Below are 16,580 nucleotides of genomic sequence, written 5' to 3' on the forward strand. Positions count from 1 at the left end.
GTGGGGTGTGTGTGTGTGGGGTGTGTGTGTGTGTGTGTGTGTGTGTGTGTGTGTGTGTTTGAAGGGAGGAACAGATGGTAAGGGAAGACATAAGAAAGAAAACATCCTAGAAGAAAGAATAAGAATGGTTGAAAAGTGAAAGTTAAAAAGATTCAGGGTCTCTCCAGTTTCATAACTAACGATGCTATACAAACCTTGTCAAGATCTGATCCATGTTATATTGAATGTCACATCAGAGCTCAATCAAGGGAACATCTTAAACAGCACAAGAACACCAGCAATTCTTGAGAAATCATGTCTTCCTGGATTCAAGTGAGGAGATGAGAACCAGGAAAAACAGAACAATTTGGATAAACAAAAACACAGAGAGATCCAAGATGGTGACTAGGGCACAGAAGCAGACAGCATGAGCTCTATGATTCCAAAACCTCACAGAGATGCTGGAGTAACACTTGGTGGAAATAAAGAAGTAAAGAGAATCAAAATTTTGACACCCTGAACCCCTAGCCTGTGGAAAGCTTCTCCACACCATGTTATACTAAGAAAACAGGTGGGCTGCTGCACCACCAGACACTGGCTCCAAACCTGCCTGGGAGACATTCCGCAGACCAACAGGTGAGAACAAAGCATCACGAGGTATTCCCCCACCCAACCCTAGGATAAACTAGCATAGCCCCCTGGGCAGGCTGACCCCCCCCACACACACACACACACAAAGAACAATAAACAAGGAATTGAAAACTAACATACAGCAGAGGGGCAAAGTTGCTGAAAACACACTGGAGAAGGGGGAAGGAGCAAGAAGTTAATCTCCATGTGAACTTTCAGTAAACAAAGACTGGAAAGGGAGAAGGGCCAACAGTGGGCAAGTGATAAGCCCCTGCCTGAAACAGGACAGGTAATAGTCCACAAACCTCATCTCCTAAACAAGTGAGCAACATCCAAAGTCAAATGACACTGCAAAATTGAAAAATAATCAGCAAACCATCACAATATGTTGACAGCAGGGGGCCAGCTGACAGATCACTGACCTTGTCCCAGAGAAAGGGGGTGAGGCAAAGAAGCAAGCCCCCAATAAACCAACACAGTGAAAACCCAACTCCAAAGCAGGAGAGCTGGCAAGCTACAGAGCTGATTCCAGAACCTGAGGACAACATATAAACTTAAACTGCCAGACCTCACTGAGGGAAGAGCTGACCAAACAGCTGCCTCTAAAGGCAGAAGGAAAAAACAAACAAACAAACACTACCCAACCACCTGGAGAGACTACAACAGAGATTCTGTTTAAATACCAACACCAGGACTAGATGCTGGAGGAATAACACCAGAACTTAAACTAAGATTGAAATTCTATTGCTCCTGAATGTGGAATTTTTGTTTGTCTGTTTGTTTGTTCTGTTTCTTGTTTGTTTGTGTTTGTTGGTTCATCTCTCCACATTGATTTCTTTGGTTTATTGGGTTTTTTTGTTGTTGTTGTTAGTTTTACTATTGTGAATTAGTAAATACTAAATTACACCCAGACCATACTTAGCTACACACACTTAGCTACAAACACAATATAGCCACAAAACAAAATTAAACCAAGTGAAAGAAAACAGGTGACTGAAACTACCAACTAGCCTATCAAGAACATAGTTGCACAGTACCAAGTAGAGCAATGGGAAGAAGAAAAAGGGATGGAAACCATCCTTTCCCCAAAAATAACTAATACAGGATTCAGAGGGAAATAAAGAAAACAGATACCCAGTTCTAGTCTCCAACAAAACAAAGATAAATGACACCAAGGAACCCAATGATGCCCAGAAGAACCAGCTCAAAGAAGAAATCCTACAAGTAATCTCTGAGTATTGCATGGAGATATTACTAGACATGGTTAACCAAAATGTACAAGGACACTCAAGAAATTTCAAGACACCAAAAATAAAGAATATGAGAAGACACAGAAACAAATAAATGAAAACAGAGGAGCCCTAAATAAACATCAAAATGAAACAGAGAACACCAAAAATAGAGAGGTAAATGAATTAAAGATGAAAATTGACAATATTAAGGAGGAAGTGACCCATGATATGGAAAACCTTAGAAAAAAGAATGAAACAGAAATACAAGACGCAATGGAAGGCCACTCCAGCAGACTAGAACAAGTGGAAGACAGAATCTCAGAGCTTGAAGATAAAATGGAAATTAAAGGGAAAACTGAAGAGCTATTAGTCAAACAACTCAAGACCTGCAAAAGGAATATGCAAGAACTCACCAGCTCCATTCAAAAGACCAAACCTGAGAATCATGGGCATTGAAGAAGGAGAAGATGTGCAAGCAAAAGGGATTTGTAATATATTAAACAAAATAATAACAGAAAATTTCCCAAACCTAGAGAAAGCTATGCCCATTTAGGTACAGGAAGCCTCCAGGACACCAAACAGACTTGACCAAAATAGAACTACCCCATGACATATTATCATTAAAACAACAAGCACAGAGAATAAGGAAAGAATATCGAAGGCTGTAAGAGAGAAAAACAAATAATATACAAAGGTAAACCCGTCAAAATCACAGAAGATTTTTCAATGAAAATCTTAAAAGCCACTGAGCTACATTCCCAGCAAAAGCAAGGAGAGCATGGAGTGAGGTATTCCGGGCACTGAATGAAAACAACTTCAACCCTAGGATACTCTACCCAGCAAAACTATCATTCAAAATGCACGGAGCAATAAAAGTCTTCCATGATAAGCAAAAACTAAAACAATATATGACCTCTAAGCCACCACTAAAAAAGATTCTTCAAGGAATTCTACACACAGAAGATGAAAGCAAACAAAACCATGAGAGGACAGGCAACACCAAACTACAGGAGAAGAAAAGACAAGGAATCAGAGAGTAACATTAATTCAACTGCACACAATCAAACTCTTAACCAACAAAAACAACTAAATGACACCTCCAAAAAGGAGAACTATAGGCCAATCTCCTTAATGACCATCGATACAAAAATCCTCAATAAAATAATGGCAAACTGAATCCAACAACACATCAGAAATATCATTCACCACGACCAAGTCAGCTTCATCCCAGGGATGCAGGGGTGGATCAACATACACAAATCTATAAGTATAATACAGCACATTGATAGAAGCAAAGACAAAAACCACTTGATCACCTCAACAGATGCAGAAAAAGCCTTTGATAAAATCCAACACCACTTCATGATAAAAGCTCTAAGAAAACTAGGAATAGAAGGAATGTACCTCAACGTTTTAAAGGCTATACATGACAAACCTATAGCCAACATCATACTTAATGGAGAAAAACTGAAACCATTTCCCCTAAAATCAGGAACGAGACAAGTGTGCCCAGCATCTCCACTCCTATTTAACATAGTCCTGGAATTCCTAGCCAGAGCAATTAGGCATGAAGAAGAAATAAAAGGAATACAAATAGGTAAAGAAACTGTCAAAATATCCCTATCTGCAGATGACATGATCTTATATTTTAAAAATCCAAAAAACTCTACCCAAAAACTCCTAGACAAAATAAACAGCTACAGCAAGTGTCAGGATACAAAATCAATTTACCAAAATCATTACCTTTTCTATACAGCAACAATGAACAAATTAAGAAACATATATGGAAACAATTCCATTTACAATAGCCTCAAAAAAATCAAATACCTAGGAATAAACTTAACAAAGATGTGAATGACCTCTACAAGGAGAACTACAAACCCCAGAAGAAAGAGATCGAGGAAGACTACAGAAGGTGGAAAAATCTTCCATGCTCATGAATTGGTAGAATCAACATAGTAAAAATGGCTATGCTACCAAAAGCAATCTACACGTTTAATGAAATTCCCATCAAAATCCCAATGACATTCATCACAGAGATTGAAAAATCTACCTTACAGTTCATTTGGAAACACAAGAGACCACAAATAGCCAAGGCAATACTGAGCAAAAAGAGCAATGCTGGAGGTATTACAATACCCAACTTCAAACTATATTACAAAGCAACAGCAATAAAAATAGCATGGTACTGGCACAAAAACAGATATGAAGACCAGTGGAACAGAATAGAGGACCCAGATATGAATCCACACAGCTATGCCCACCTTATATTTGGAAAGGCACCAAAGACATATGATGGAGAAAACACAGCCTCTTCAACAAATGTTGCTGGGAAAAGTGATTATCTGCCTACAAAAAACTGAAACTAGATCCATGTTATCACTCTGTACTAGTATCAATTCAAAATGGATCAAGGACCTCAATATGAGACCTGAAACTCTGAAGTTAGTACAGGAAGGAGCAGGAAACACTCTGGAAGTAATAGGTATAGGCAAGGACTTCTTCAATAGAACCCCAGCAGCCCAGCAACTAAGAGAAAGAACGGATGAATTAAAAAGCTTCTGCACAACAAATGAAATGGTCTCTAAACTGAAAAGACCACCCACAGAGTGGGAGAAAATATTTTCAAGCTATACATCAGACAAAGGGCTGATACCCAGAATATACAGGGAACTTAAGAAACTAAACTCTCCCAAAATCAATGAACCAATAAAGAAATGGGCAACTGAATTAAACAGAACTTTCTAAAAAGAAGAAATTCAAATGGCAAAAAAACACATGAAAAAATGCTCACCATCTCTGGCTATTAAGGAAATGCAAACCAAAACCACACTAAGATTCAACGTCACACTGCTAGAATAGCTATCATCAAAAATACCACCAACAACAGGTGTTGGCGAGGATGTGGGGAGAAAGGAACTCTGTATACTGCTGGTGGGAATGCAAGCTATGCAACCACTCTGGAAAACAACATGGAGGCTTCTTAAAAAACTAAACATAGCTCTGCCATATGATCTAGCAATCCCACTCCTAGGGATATACCCAAAGGAATGTGACTCAGGTTACTCCAGCGGTACCTGCACACCCATGTTTACTGCAGCACTATTCACAATAGCCAAGTTATGGAAACAGTCAAGATGCCCCACTACTGACGAATGAATTAAGAAAATGTGGTATTTATACACAATGGAATTTTACTTAGCCATGAAGAAGAATGACATCTTATCACTTGCAAGTAAATGGATGGAACTGGAGAACATCATTCTGAGCGAGGTTAGTCAGGCTCAGAAGACCAAAAATCGTATGTTCTCCCTCATATGCGGACTTTAGATCTAGGGCAAATTCTCAATGTTGCTGCACTTGGGTCACATGCTAAGGGGAGAGCACATATGGGAAGAATGGGGATAGGTAGGAAAACCAAAACTTGAAAGTGTGTGATGTCCCCACTTCAGAGGAGCTAATACAGAAACCTTAAAGTGACAGAGGTTAAATGGGAAGGTGACAGGGAAGTAGTGAAAAGGTCAGGTAGAGATGAATCAATTTGGGTTGTAATATACCTGTGCATGGAAGCAATGCCAGGAATCTCTCTGTATAGCTATCCTTATCTCAACTAACAAAACTGCTTTGTCTTTCTTATCATTGCTTATGTCTTCTCTTCAACAAAATTGGAGAAAAGAGCAGAACAGGCTCTGCTTGGAAGCAAGGGGGTTGGGGGAGAGAGGGATGGGGCTGAGGGCAGGGGGAAGAATATATGAATAAAGAAAGAATGAAAAAATCCACAAACAGCAGCATCTCTGATATCTAATATTAATTGAAGACAATTGCTCAACAGTATTTAATAAATAGAAATAAAATATAAATTTTGACAGATAAAAATTAGGCAATTTGATAGGACCATTAAGTGGAAAGTAGACTTTGAAAATATTCTAAAATACCAATTCTATAGGGTCAAAAATGGTAATACCAGCATTTTTAAAACTGGCATTTTCATATGCAAAGAAGAATTCAGGGAAAGAACAATAAGTTATTTTTAAGGTATTTGGTATTGGTCCTCCAACAGAGCAATACAAAATAGATATTGATCTCAAAGTCCAGAAGAGAGAGTAGTTGGGCTTGGAAATTTGACCTACATTAGCTTAATACATAGAAGTGAGTGAGATGCAAAAGCAGTAAAATATAAATAAGTGCAAAAACCAAAGACCTGTCCTTTGGGAGGAATCAAACTTAGTGAAAAAGGAGAAAACTCAGCAAAGATAGCAGACATCATTAAGTCTAGAAGACAAATGAAAAGTTATAAGGTTATAAAAGTCAGAGAAAGGGAACACTTGAAGAAATGGGTAACCCCTCATTACTATTAGAGGCAGCAGCAGGGGTCAAGCAAGTTGGGTGCATCTCAGAAGAGATTCTCAAGTTTGTTTATTCAATGAATAAAATAAATTTATAGAGAACTAAATTAAGAAAAGTATCTAAATGACATTCCAAAGAAAATAGTTATACATTTTAAGTATGTGAATTTTATTTACACTTTGATAATTAGCTGAACTATCAGTAATATTGGATTGTGTCTATATAATTTTCTTCATAAATGCATTTTAACTTCAAAATGGCTAAATGTGAAAGTGATGACAATATGCCATATATAAGAACAGTCAGTTTATCTAAGCAATGAGCACATTTACTAGAGTTAGAATTAACTGCATAAATGAACACATTCATATAAATACATGACAAAGGAACAATGAAATGATGGATACATATGATGTTCCTTAAAAACAGCTATAACACCTGTAATCGCTTGCTTGTTTGGGATATGTGTTTGTGTGTGTGTGTGTGTGTGTGTGTGTGTGTGTGCATGTGTATAGAGAAGGAGAGAGTGAAAGAGGACAAAAGAAAGGAGACTGAAAGTAACAGGGATGGAGGAAAGAGCAAAGCTCAATATGTTCTCAGTGATGCTACTATACACAACTAATTAATAGTGAGCACTAACTAATGTCTTAGGATTTTAAGACTCGGTGAGTGTACTTGAAATAATTTTATTGAGTCAGACACATAATTACATGAGAAAACAGCTTTCTGTGAGTCAAAAATTCATCCAGTATCTTTGTACATAGATTTTATTAGGAAAACAATTGCTTTCTGTGCCATGTGTGGTGGTGCACACCTGTAATCCCAGCACTTAGGAGACTGAGGAAGGAGGATCCCAAGTTTGATATTTTTGAAGCCCAAAAGCATGGTCTTCAGTAGCAAATTCAAAGCAAGCCTGGGATACATAGTGAGACTTTGTCTCAAAAAGGAAAGAAGGGAGGAAGGGAGGGAGGGAGGTGGGGAGGGGAGGGAGGGTTCCATTTGAAATAATTTTTAATAACAATTTTCACATAAGCATTCATTTAAAAGAATTATAATTCTACTAAAATTCTAAACATGAAAACAAAACAAACTATCTCATAAGTAATAAATAAAATAAAATAGAATTTAAGAAAAGAGACTTTCAGCTGATGGCATTCATGTTTACTGAACTGGATTGGGGGATTTAGTAAGGACTGCAACATTCTACTCTTAAAAGTACTTAGATTTCAGCTATACTTCATACTGCACAGAGTAACAGTGCATCACACACAGTATGTACCACAAATCTAAGAGACAGAAATGATCATCTTTCTGGACAAAACCTTATATAGTGTCTTTTTGACCAAGCTCATGCAGCAGAAAGTGGAAACTTCCAGAACAAAATCTGACAACAAGCTATTAAACATTAAATGTGAGTTGTGTGAGAGACAGAGAGATGTGTGTTGCTGGGGGAAGAATGAGAGCATAGGGAGACAGACAGCCCACCACACCACCAAGGCATAGATGTGCAGTGATTGCTGGAAGCTGATTATAGATCAGAAAGCTGAGAACTAGATTCTAAATAAAGTCAAAGCAAGTTGGTAAACAAATGATAGGTGAGGAAATTATTACTAGAAGATCAATACACGAAATTTTAAAAGAAGTTGCTCATTTAGAAGCACTACAATATCAAACAGAAATGTGGGTCTACAGAATGAAATAAAAATGACCAGAAATGAAAGGATGGGAGCAAATACAAAGTGATTCTTTTCCTTATTTTTTAATCATTTTAAAAATAGCAGTCTTTTGTGAAAATGTTAATTGTGTCTTGCAGGATTTATAAAATACTGTAGAAGGCAAATGACAAGATATCACAAAGTGGGAAGAATGACTAGAACTATGGTAAGGCTCTTAACTCATGAAGAGTTTTAATACTGTTTCAAATTAGACATTATATATAAATTGAAGATATACATCACAAACTCTTCAGCAACTGCTAATGATTTCAAGAGCAATCACTAACAAAAAAGTTTGAAAAGGTATAAATAATAAGTCAATGGTGAAGATTATGCTGGAGTCATTTTTTTAATTTAAATTCAAAGAAAGGCAAGGAAAGGGGGGAGAAGAACAAAGAGTAGCTTGAACAAATCCGAAAGAGTTAATAAGATGGTATTTAAATCCAGGGACAGCTATGTTTGCTAATAAATAGATTAGGTGGTCCTGATATGCAAATTTAAGGTAATAACTGACAGATAACTTTCTAAAAAACAAGAGTCAAACATGTAATGCTCATTCATTTTAAATATATAAGTACAAGTAAAAGTAAAATGGTGAGAATAATATATCATGCAAATATTCTTTAAAAGAAAGCTCAAGTGACTATGTGAATATCAGAATAAAGTAAATTTCAGGAAATGAAATTTTGTCAGGAGTAAAGATGATAGTAAATAATGATATAGGAGTCAATTTTATTTGAAGAAGTAGTAAAAATTACGAAGGTCATGCATCTACTATCAAAATACATAATAGATAAAAGTAACTAAAACAAAAAAGATGAACAGACAAATCCATAATTATAGTTGGAGACTGCAGCACTCATCTCTGGGTAATCTCCAGAACAAGTAGACAGCAAGGATACAGAGGACCTACACCACACACGGAGGGGCCAGGTAACAAGAGGAGTTCTGGCTGAGGTTTAGCCTACAGTATGCTCATGGGTGCACTCAGAGATCATTGATGTGAATGTCTAATTCAGACCGTCATACCTGGCCACTTCATACCTTTCTCCAGTTACACTACAGCCTTACTCAGTGTACTAGTTTCTTAGGACTATTGTAACAAAGTACCACAAACTGGTTGGCTTAAAACAACAGAAATTTGTTTCAAAATTGTGGAGGGCTAGAAGTCCAAAATCAAGGTACCTCAGCAGGTATGTGCTTCTCTGACACGTATAGGAGAATCCTTCCTTGCTTCTCCTAGCATCTGATGATTTTCTGGCATCTCTGGCATTCTTTGGCTCATAGATGCATCATTAAATCTTTTCTTTATCATGTGACATTTGACAATGAAGGATTCACCAGTCACACTGGATTAAATACAACCCCATAGTGAAAACTAATTATAACTGCAATGATTATTCCTAAACAATGTCACATTCTGAGTTATTGGGAGTTTGGGCTACAACACACTTTGGAGAAGGGGAGGAAGAGGCACAATTCAATCTATAACATTAAAAGGTAGCTTTAACAACACTGAGAATGAACTCCCTCCAAATGGGCAGAATGTCAAGTTATATCTGATCATTCATTCCATGTAGAGAAACAAGGAAAAGGAAATGTTCCCTGGACTAGAATAGGCTCAGAAATCTGGGAAGAAACAAGTTGGAAAGACAGAAATTAGGGATGTCTAAAACATGTGAATGGACATATGGAAATAAATACAAAGGTATGAAGATTTTTATACCAGGTCAGTGAACAGAAATGTTACAACAACCTAGTTAACAACTAAGCTAGCCAGAGCATAGAAATTATGTCAAGGGAATGATAACAGGTGATTAAAATCCCCAACTAACTAATCAACAACATATGAGCAAAGCTCAAAATAGAGACATGGGAAGAAAGAGAAGGCAGGGGAATATGATTCCTCGAAGGGCTCATGGGATTTGCCAAAGTCAAAAGAATGATGATAAAAATGTTTAATGAGCTTCAAATTGATCTTAATGAGGACATACAAAAACAACTCAAGGAATCCCAAGAGAACACAGATTAAAAAATACTCAAGAAGACACAGAAACATCTAAATGAAATCAAAGAGGTTATCAACAAACTTTGAACAAAACCAAGGAAATTATATTTTAAAAAGAGAGAGATAAATGAAATAAAGAAAGCAGTGCAAGATATGAGAGAAGGGCTTAATAAAGATATAGAAAGTCTCAAAAAGATGCCTACTAAAAATAATACACTACACAGCTAAAGAGACAACTCACCCAAACTTTATCAGTGGGACCTCAATCATGATGGTACGAGGCATATATGAATAAAGCAGGAGAGGGGAATGGAATATAAAGACCCAACAGTGTAGACTCTCACTTATTAAGACCAGTCTTGCTCTGTCTACCTCTGAATGTCCAAATGCTAGCAACAGGGGCCAATACTGAGCCCTATTTCTTAAGCATAACTGCTGAACCCTTATCTACAAGTTAACTAAATTAAGCCCTTTTTGTTCCAGAAGGGGCAGGAGTCCACCTCACAGAAAGACTTATCTATTCCAGATTTACGTTTGCTTTTTCTCCGGCTTGGTCTGGGCCAGCACCATGATCTGGGAGCCATTGAATACTTGATCCACAAGCTTGATATCAAATGCCATGTAGCATCCCAACCAGGGAACCCACTTTACAGAAAAAGATATAGAAAAGTCCTCACACCTAAGGAATCCTCTGGTCATATCACAAAAGTCACCATCCTGGAGTTGTTGATCTCAAAATATTAGAATGGTTCACTAAAGGCATGGCCGAATCTCCAGCTTAGTGGTAATATCATTCAAGGTGCAGCACCATCCTCTAGGATTCTCTCACTGAGGAAAACAGCAAGTGTCTCACTAAACTACAAACCATGGATGCCACCTAGGCACTTTTAGGTTTCTTGTGCCCAGAGAATAGCAGGCAAGAAGAAGGAACATGATCTTGTGAACAATAATTGGTGCCAATCAGCAGGAAGAATAAGGTTCTTATCACAGAATGCAGGTAGAGAGGAATAGATGACAATCTTGGGCAACCCACTTGGGGGCATCTCTTCTTATTTCCCTACTGAATTTTAAGTGGCATTAACAAATTAATCAAATCTAGCCTTAGTAGAGTAGGATTATCAAGACCTTAGTCATTTTATGAATCAAGATTTGGGTCACACCACTGAAAACTGAAAAGGTGACAGCTAAGGTTGGGAATTTACAACAGATGGTAGAAGCAGAAGATTACAAAAACAGTTCTGTCTCTCATTCCAGCCTCCAGTGATGGAGGCTTTAGCTCATCCTACTAAATTTGTTCTGAGTCTCTACTCAGAGAGCAAGGTCCTGGGGCTCTGGAGCTTGCTTCAGGCCCATATTAAGTAGATCTACATGCCACAGTTGGTGAACTGTGGCAGAAGCAGAGTTGTATCACACACATATCTCTTGGAGAAAGGTCCCTCTGCTACCTGCAAGGACCTTGGTGAGCTGACACACCCACCTGTTCACCTTCAGGATTTGCCTCAGCTTTCAAGCTGAGATGACACTTTTCTGTGACTGCCAATGGTTGGGCTCAAGAGGGGTAGTAAAGCCTGAGTAACTCATATCATGCAGGACTCCTTTGATTGGCAGATTTTACTCTGGAGCTCTCCATTGTCATGGGACAGTCTGGGAGTGCTGTAGCAGCTAGGAGAATGCAGAACCTGCTCCACCTATCTCCCTTCTCCCATCCCACACCATCACCACCACCAACAACCTAGTAATTGTGCAAATGAGTGGCCTCCATCTGATATGATTTTCAGAGAAAAAATGTTTTAGCAAAAGAACAGGTCTAAAAGAGTAGGTAAAATGATTTGTGAAGGGGTGGGGATTTATCATAGAATCAAGGCTAACTGGATGTGTTTATTTTCACACCCCTCTTTGCCTAATCAGCTCTTACTCATCCTTTAAAAGTCAATTTAGCAGTCATGTCTGCAGAAGAGCTCTCCATATGCTTCACATCCTTCCCCCAAATGTGGTCTTAGTATTACTTCAGGGTACCACCACAGTTTCTAGGGTGGCATACCATCTTCTTTTTAATTGTCTTTTTTATTGAGATAAAAATCACATACTACCAAGGTGCACAATTTTAAGGTGTGCATTTTAATGCAGGTTTAATATATTTTAATATATTTACAAAGTTTTTCAGTCATTGCCATTTTCTAATTATTCATTTTATCATCCCCAAAAGAAACGTCTTAAAATTGTGCACGCAGTCGTTCTGCAGTCCTCGCTCATTCTAGCCCTTGGCAACCACGAAGCTACTTGTCTCTATGTATTTGCCTATTCTGCACATCTTATATAAGTTTATGTGGTCCTTTGTGTGTGTTTTCTTCTTTAATTTAGTCTTACTTTTTCATGATTTACATGCTACAACATGTTACAACTTGTTATGACTCAGTAATATTCCATTGTACTTATATACCATATTTTTATCCATTCATCATTGATGGGCATTTGGGTTGCTTCCACTGTTTTATTACTGTAAATAGTGCTGCCATGAACATTCACACATGAGTATTTAAGTGGACCTATGTCTTCAATTCCTTTGGGTGTAAATATGAGTACAGTTACTGGGCATCTGTCCACTCCATATACAACATTTTGAAGAATTGCCAATTTTCCATTTTCCCATTCCCACCAACAATGTTATTTGCATTTCTTTCATTTGTCTAGCTCTCAAACTTCTTGAGACCAGGAACAAGTTTTGTGTTCTATTGCATTCTCAGAATCTAGCATAGTGCCTAAAAATTATGGTTATTGTGAATATTTGTGCATAATTGAATACAAGCCCAGAGAAACTTCTTTTCACCTTTTGTCTTCTTTTGAGAGCCCCCCTCATCAAAACATCATCTCTCCAGACTTTTTCCTATGAAGTTATTGTAAGTAGCATTTCCCTAGACACTAGCAAATAGGTGCTCTGTGATTGCCAAAGAGTGTTTTCTATTTGAAGTTCCTCCACTAAATGCTAGAGAGGTTACTGTAAGACATCTGACAGTAGATTAGCCCAAATAGTTCTGAGTTGGTATCGTTTTGCAGGCAGTCAGATAATCAAGCATGGGTCCAAATCATCCTCAGCAAATATTCCTGGCTCTAGACCTCCCTCTGCTGTTCCTTCTGGCAATAACACTAAAATGAACCTAGTAGGGAAGAGAGCAAAGTGACTCCCACATGGGACAAGAGGCAACATGTGGGACACATCCCATTACAAAGACAACCAGAGAAGATCTGCAGATGAAAGGGCCTTCCGATCCTAGAAACTCTGGGTAGGGATAAGCCTCCCAAGACTGGCACTTAAGTAGCATGATGACTTCCAGCTCTGGACAGTTAAAGAGACCATCACACAGAGGAAATACCCACTTTGATCCTTGAACACAAAATGGACATGTGACATGGATGGGACTTATCCTTTAAACATGACCAACTGTTCTTGATATGAAATCATTTAAAACTCTTATAAAATCACATATGAATGTGCATAAACTCCTTGTAAAAATCTCATAGAAATCTTTCCACTTCTGCTCCTGGCTAGGGACACACAGAGGACTCCCCTTGTTATATTATATAATGCATATAATTATACACATATAATTTGTATCATTTCAAGTTTTTAAAACTAGAAGTGAGCAACTATGTGCAATAAGGTTTTTAAACTCTATTTAATTACTAGTGGTAGATAGGCTGCCCTTCCAAAGATGTCTGTTCCCTGATGTCAAGAACCTATGGATTTGTTACATTACATGAAGGTTACCGACCCTAAAATAGGGAGACAATCCTGGCTTGTCTGGGTGGGTCTAGTGCCATCATATGAGTCCCTAGAGGAGAAATCTCTCTCTAGGAGGATCAGGAAGCATACTGCAACAGGGAAGTCAGAGAGGTTGAAGGGTGAGAAGATCATAAACCACTGTGGATGGAGGGGAGGCACACAGAAAGCATGAAAGGGAATGCAGGCAGCCTCAAAGGGCAAAGACCTACCCAAAGTGACAGCTGCTAAAGGAAATGGGGACCTCAGTCCAAGGAAATGAATTTGGCCAACAACCTGAATGAATGGAAGCAGAATCAGAGTCAGAGCTTCTAGACAAGTTCACCCAACAGCAGATTTCAATCTTGTGATCAGTTGGGCAGAAACCTCAGATGATCTACACTGTATCTAAAAAACTACGACTAAATAATTTGTCTGTTTTAAGCCACCATTGTGGTAATGAGTTATGACAGCAATAGAAAATTAATATGGTCCCAAATGGCAGAATATCAAATTCCAATATTTTATGGTTCTGAAACACAATAATCAATAGAATACCCACTTAAAATTTCACATTCTCAGTACCCATTGATGTCCTACTACCAAATGTTACATTTTATAGTAAGTACATGGAAAATGTCTAGCCACAATTACTGAGTGTTTTTAAAGCTATAATCTAAGAATACGGTGATTTCTAAGGAATTGCCCTCCCCAACATTTATGAATTAGTTTTTTTTGGAATCAAGTAGATAATTGTTTTGTCTAATCTTTTTGAAACTGTCTTACCAGTTTGATAAAATTCACTTTCGGAATCCATCTCTTTCATTATGTAAGTCAGCATATTTTATTAGATACACAGAATACACAACCTTATATTGGTCTCATTAACAAAAGCCAGTGATTGTTAATGTAGTTGAATGAATCAATGTTTAGAAAAATTCGAGAACATAAATAATGACATAGTTTTCAGGCCTCAAAAGTACCAAGGCAAATGTCATTCATATTTTTAGTACATAAATGCACAAAACCAGTAATAGTGAGTTACTCTTTAACAGGATTTTAGACATATTTTACTGTTTGTATTTCTTAAATTAGCAGCTCAAAGTTGCATTTGGCTTTATTGCAGTTCCTCCAGGTCCTGATCTGTAGAACACATACTTTGGGGTATTCCAAGTTTTACCTGCTCCACCCAGTGTTTCTAAATGACAACAAAGTCCAAAAAATGGATTTTTCCATAGACTGTAGAATGTAACAAAATCTGATTTGGAATATGGACACTTACTTTTTCTGAGTTCTTTCAGCCAGCCTTGCAATCTCTATAGCTGCCTTCCTGGCTTCAAAATCTTCTCTTTTCACAATTTCTCCAGTCCCTCGGTAGCCTAGCTCCACCAACTGGCGAGCCAAGCCTTCATCCTAAGGAGAAAATCAATTGATAGATGTGTGGGTAGATAAGATATTCTTTCCAATATATACCAAGCAATTGTTTCAAATGACAAGTTAAATGTATATTTTGAAATGAGACAAGAGCAAATAGTCATGAAAATCTACCTTTCTGACAATACATTTATCTTTTTATTATTCTCTTTTTATTAGGATATATTCATTATATGAGGGAATTCATAGTGACAATTTTGATTAGGCTTGTATTGTACATTGGTTAGATTACCCCATCATCTCTTCCCCTCAACCCCCTCCCCACCCCACTTAAACCAATTGCAAGAGGTTTTTTGTTCTATTTCATATAGGTACATAAAGTCCATCTACCATATACCTTCACCTTAATCTCCTCCATTCACCCTCTCCGTTCCCACTAATACCCCCTCCCACACACACTGTACCTATTTTACAATCCTTTCTTTCATTATTAATATTTAAGTTGATGTTCACAGGGGTTTCTCTATGTATCCCTGCTGTGGATATACTTTATTTTAGTCAGTTCAACCCTTTCCACTGCTCTCTCTTACCTCTTTACCTCCTACTCCCCCCTTTTTCAACAGCTTTCAATACACATCCTTATATCCTCTACCTTCACATCTTACCTTATGCAGTATTACTAATGCTCTGTCATTCTCTAACTTTCTTTTTCCCTGCGTTCCATAGAATAGTTCCACTGTTACAAACATATCCTACATCTGAGTTTATACATGATCATGCTTTTTTGTGTGTATATGTTTAATAACATGCAATCTTTGTCTCTCTGAACCTTACTTACTTCACTTAACATGATGTCCTCCAATTGTATTCATTTACCTTCAAACCACATGTCATTAATCGTTATGGCTAAATAAAACTCCATTACATATATATACTACAATTATTGATCCATTCATCAGTCTGACAACATATTTAGACACATGTGTCTTGGTCTTCCCTTTTGCCATAGATGTGATAAAAAGAGAACATCAGCCACTAAATTTTCTCTATGGGAGTGGAGGAGAAAAGTCTGATGTGTTTTTAATCAACTTAAGAGAATGGCAATAGACAATTAATAGAGTATCTTAAAAATTATCAACAATAAAACTAGAGACAATAGTGTTCCTAAAAAAGACTTTGAAAATTAATTGCGCAAAAAGAGAATTGGGCTGCTTTCAGGAAGTTCAATGTTTCATACTGACTTCCTTGAAGTCAATTAACTGATGACACAGAATATTGTAACTTCAAATACAACTAAAGAGGAACAGATGAATTTCTCACTTAACTAGAAAAATATTGTTCCCATATAACGTTGGCACCAATAAAAACAGGAAAGTAGACACCCAAGATGATAATCACAACAAGCTTCAAGTTGAAAAAAACAACTTCCCCACAGTATTTTAGGCCTTTTATACTTCATTTACATTATTAATTTTGTCATACATTTTTATCACTTGCATGGCATATCTAAAAATATTTGTTTTCCCATAATTTGAAAA

General features: G+C 37.4%; 1 protein-coding gene across 2 annotated transcripts in view; it reads right to left on the bottom strand.

Moving 5' to 3' along the window:
- Cfap299 (cilia and flagella associated protein 299) overlaps nt 1-16,580 on the bottom strand; it is a 642,304-nt gene that overhangs the window by 612,422 nt on the left and 13,302 nt on the right. For both annotated transcript variants that reach the window (XM_074041908.1, XM_074041907.1), the window contains exon 2: nt 14,951-15,081. In XM_074041908.1, coding sequence (XP_073898009.1) covers nt 14,951-15,081 — 131 coding nt within the window. The remainder of the gene's footprint in view (nt 1-14,950; nt 15,082-16,580) is intronic.

Source organism: Castor canadensis, chromosome 9, assembly GCF_047511655.1.
Source record: "Castor canadensis chromosome 9, mCasCan1.hap1v2, whole genome shotgun sequence".
NCBI lineage: Eukaryota > Metazoa > Chordata > Mammalia > Rodentia > Castoridae > Castor > Castor canadensis.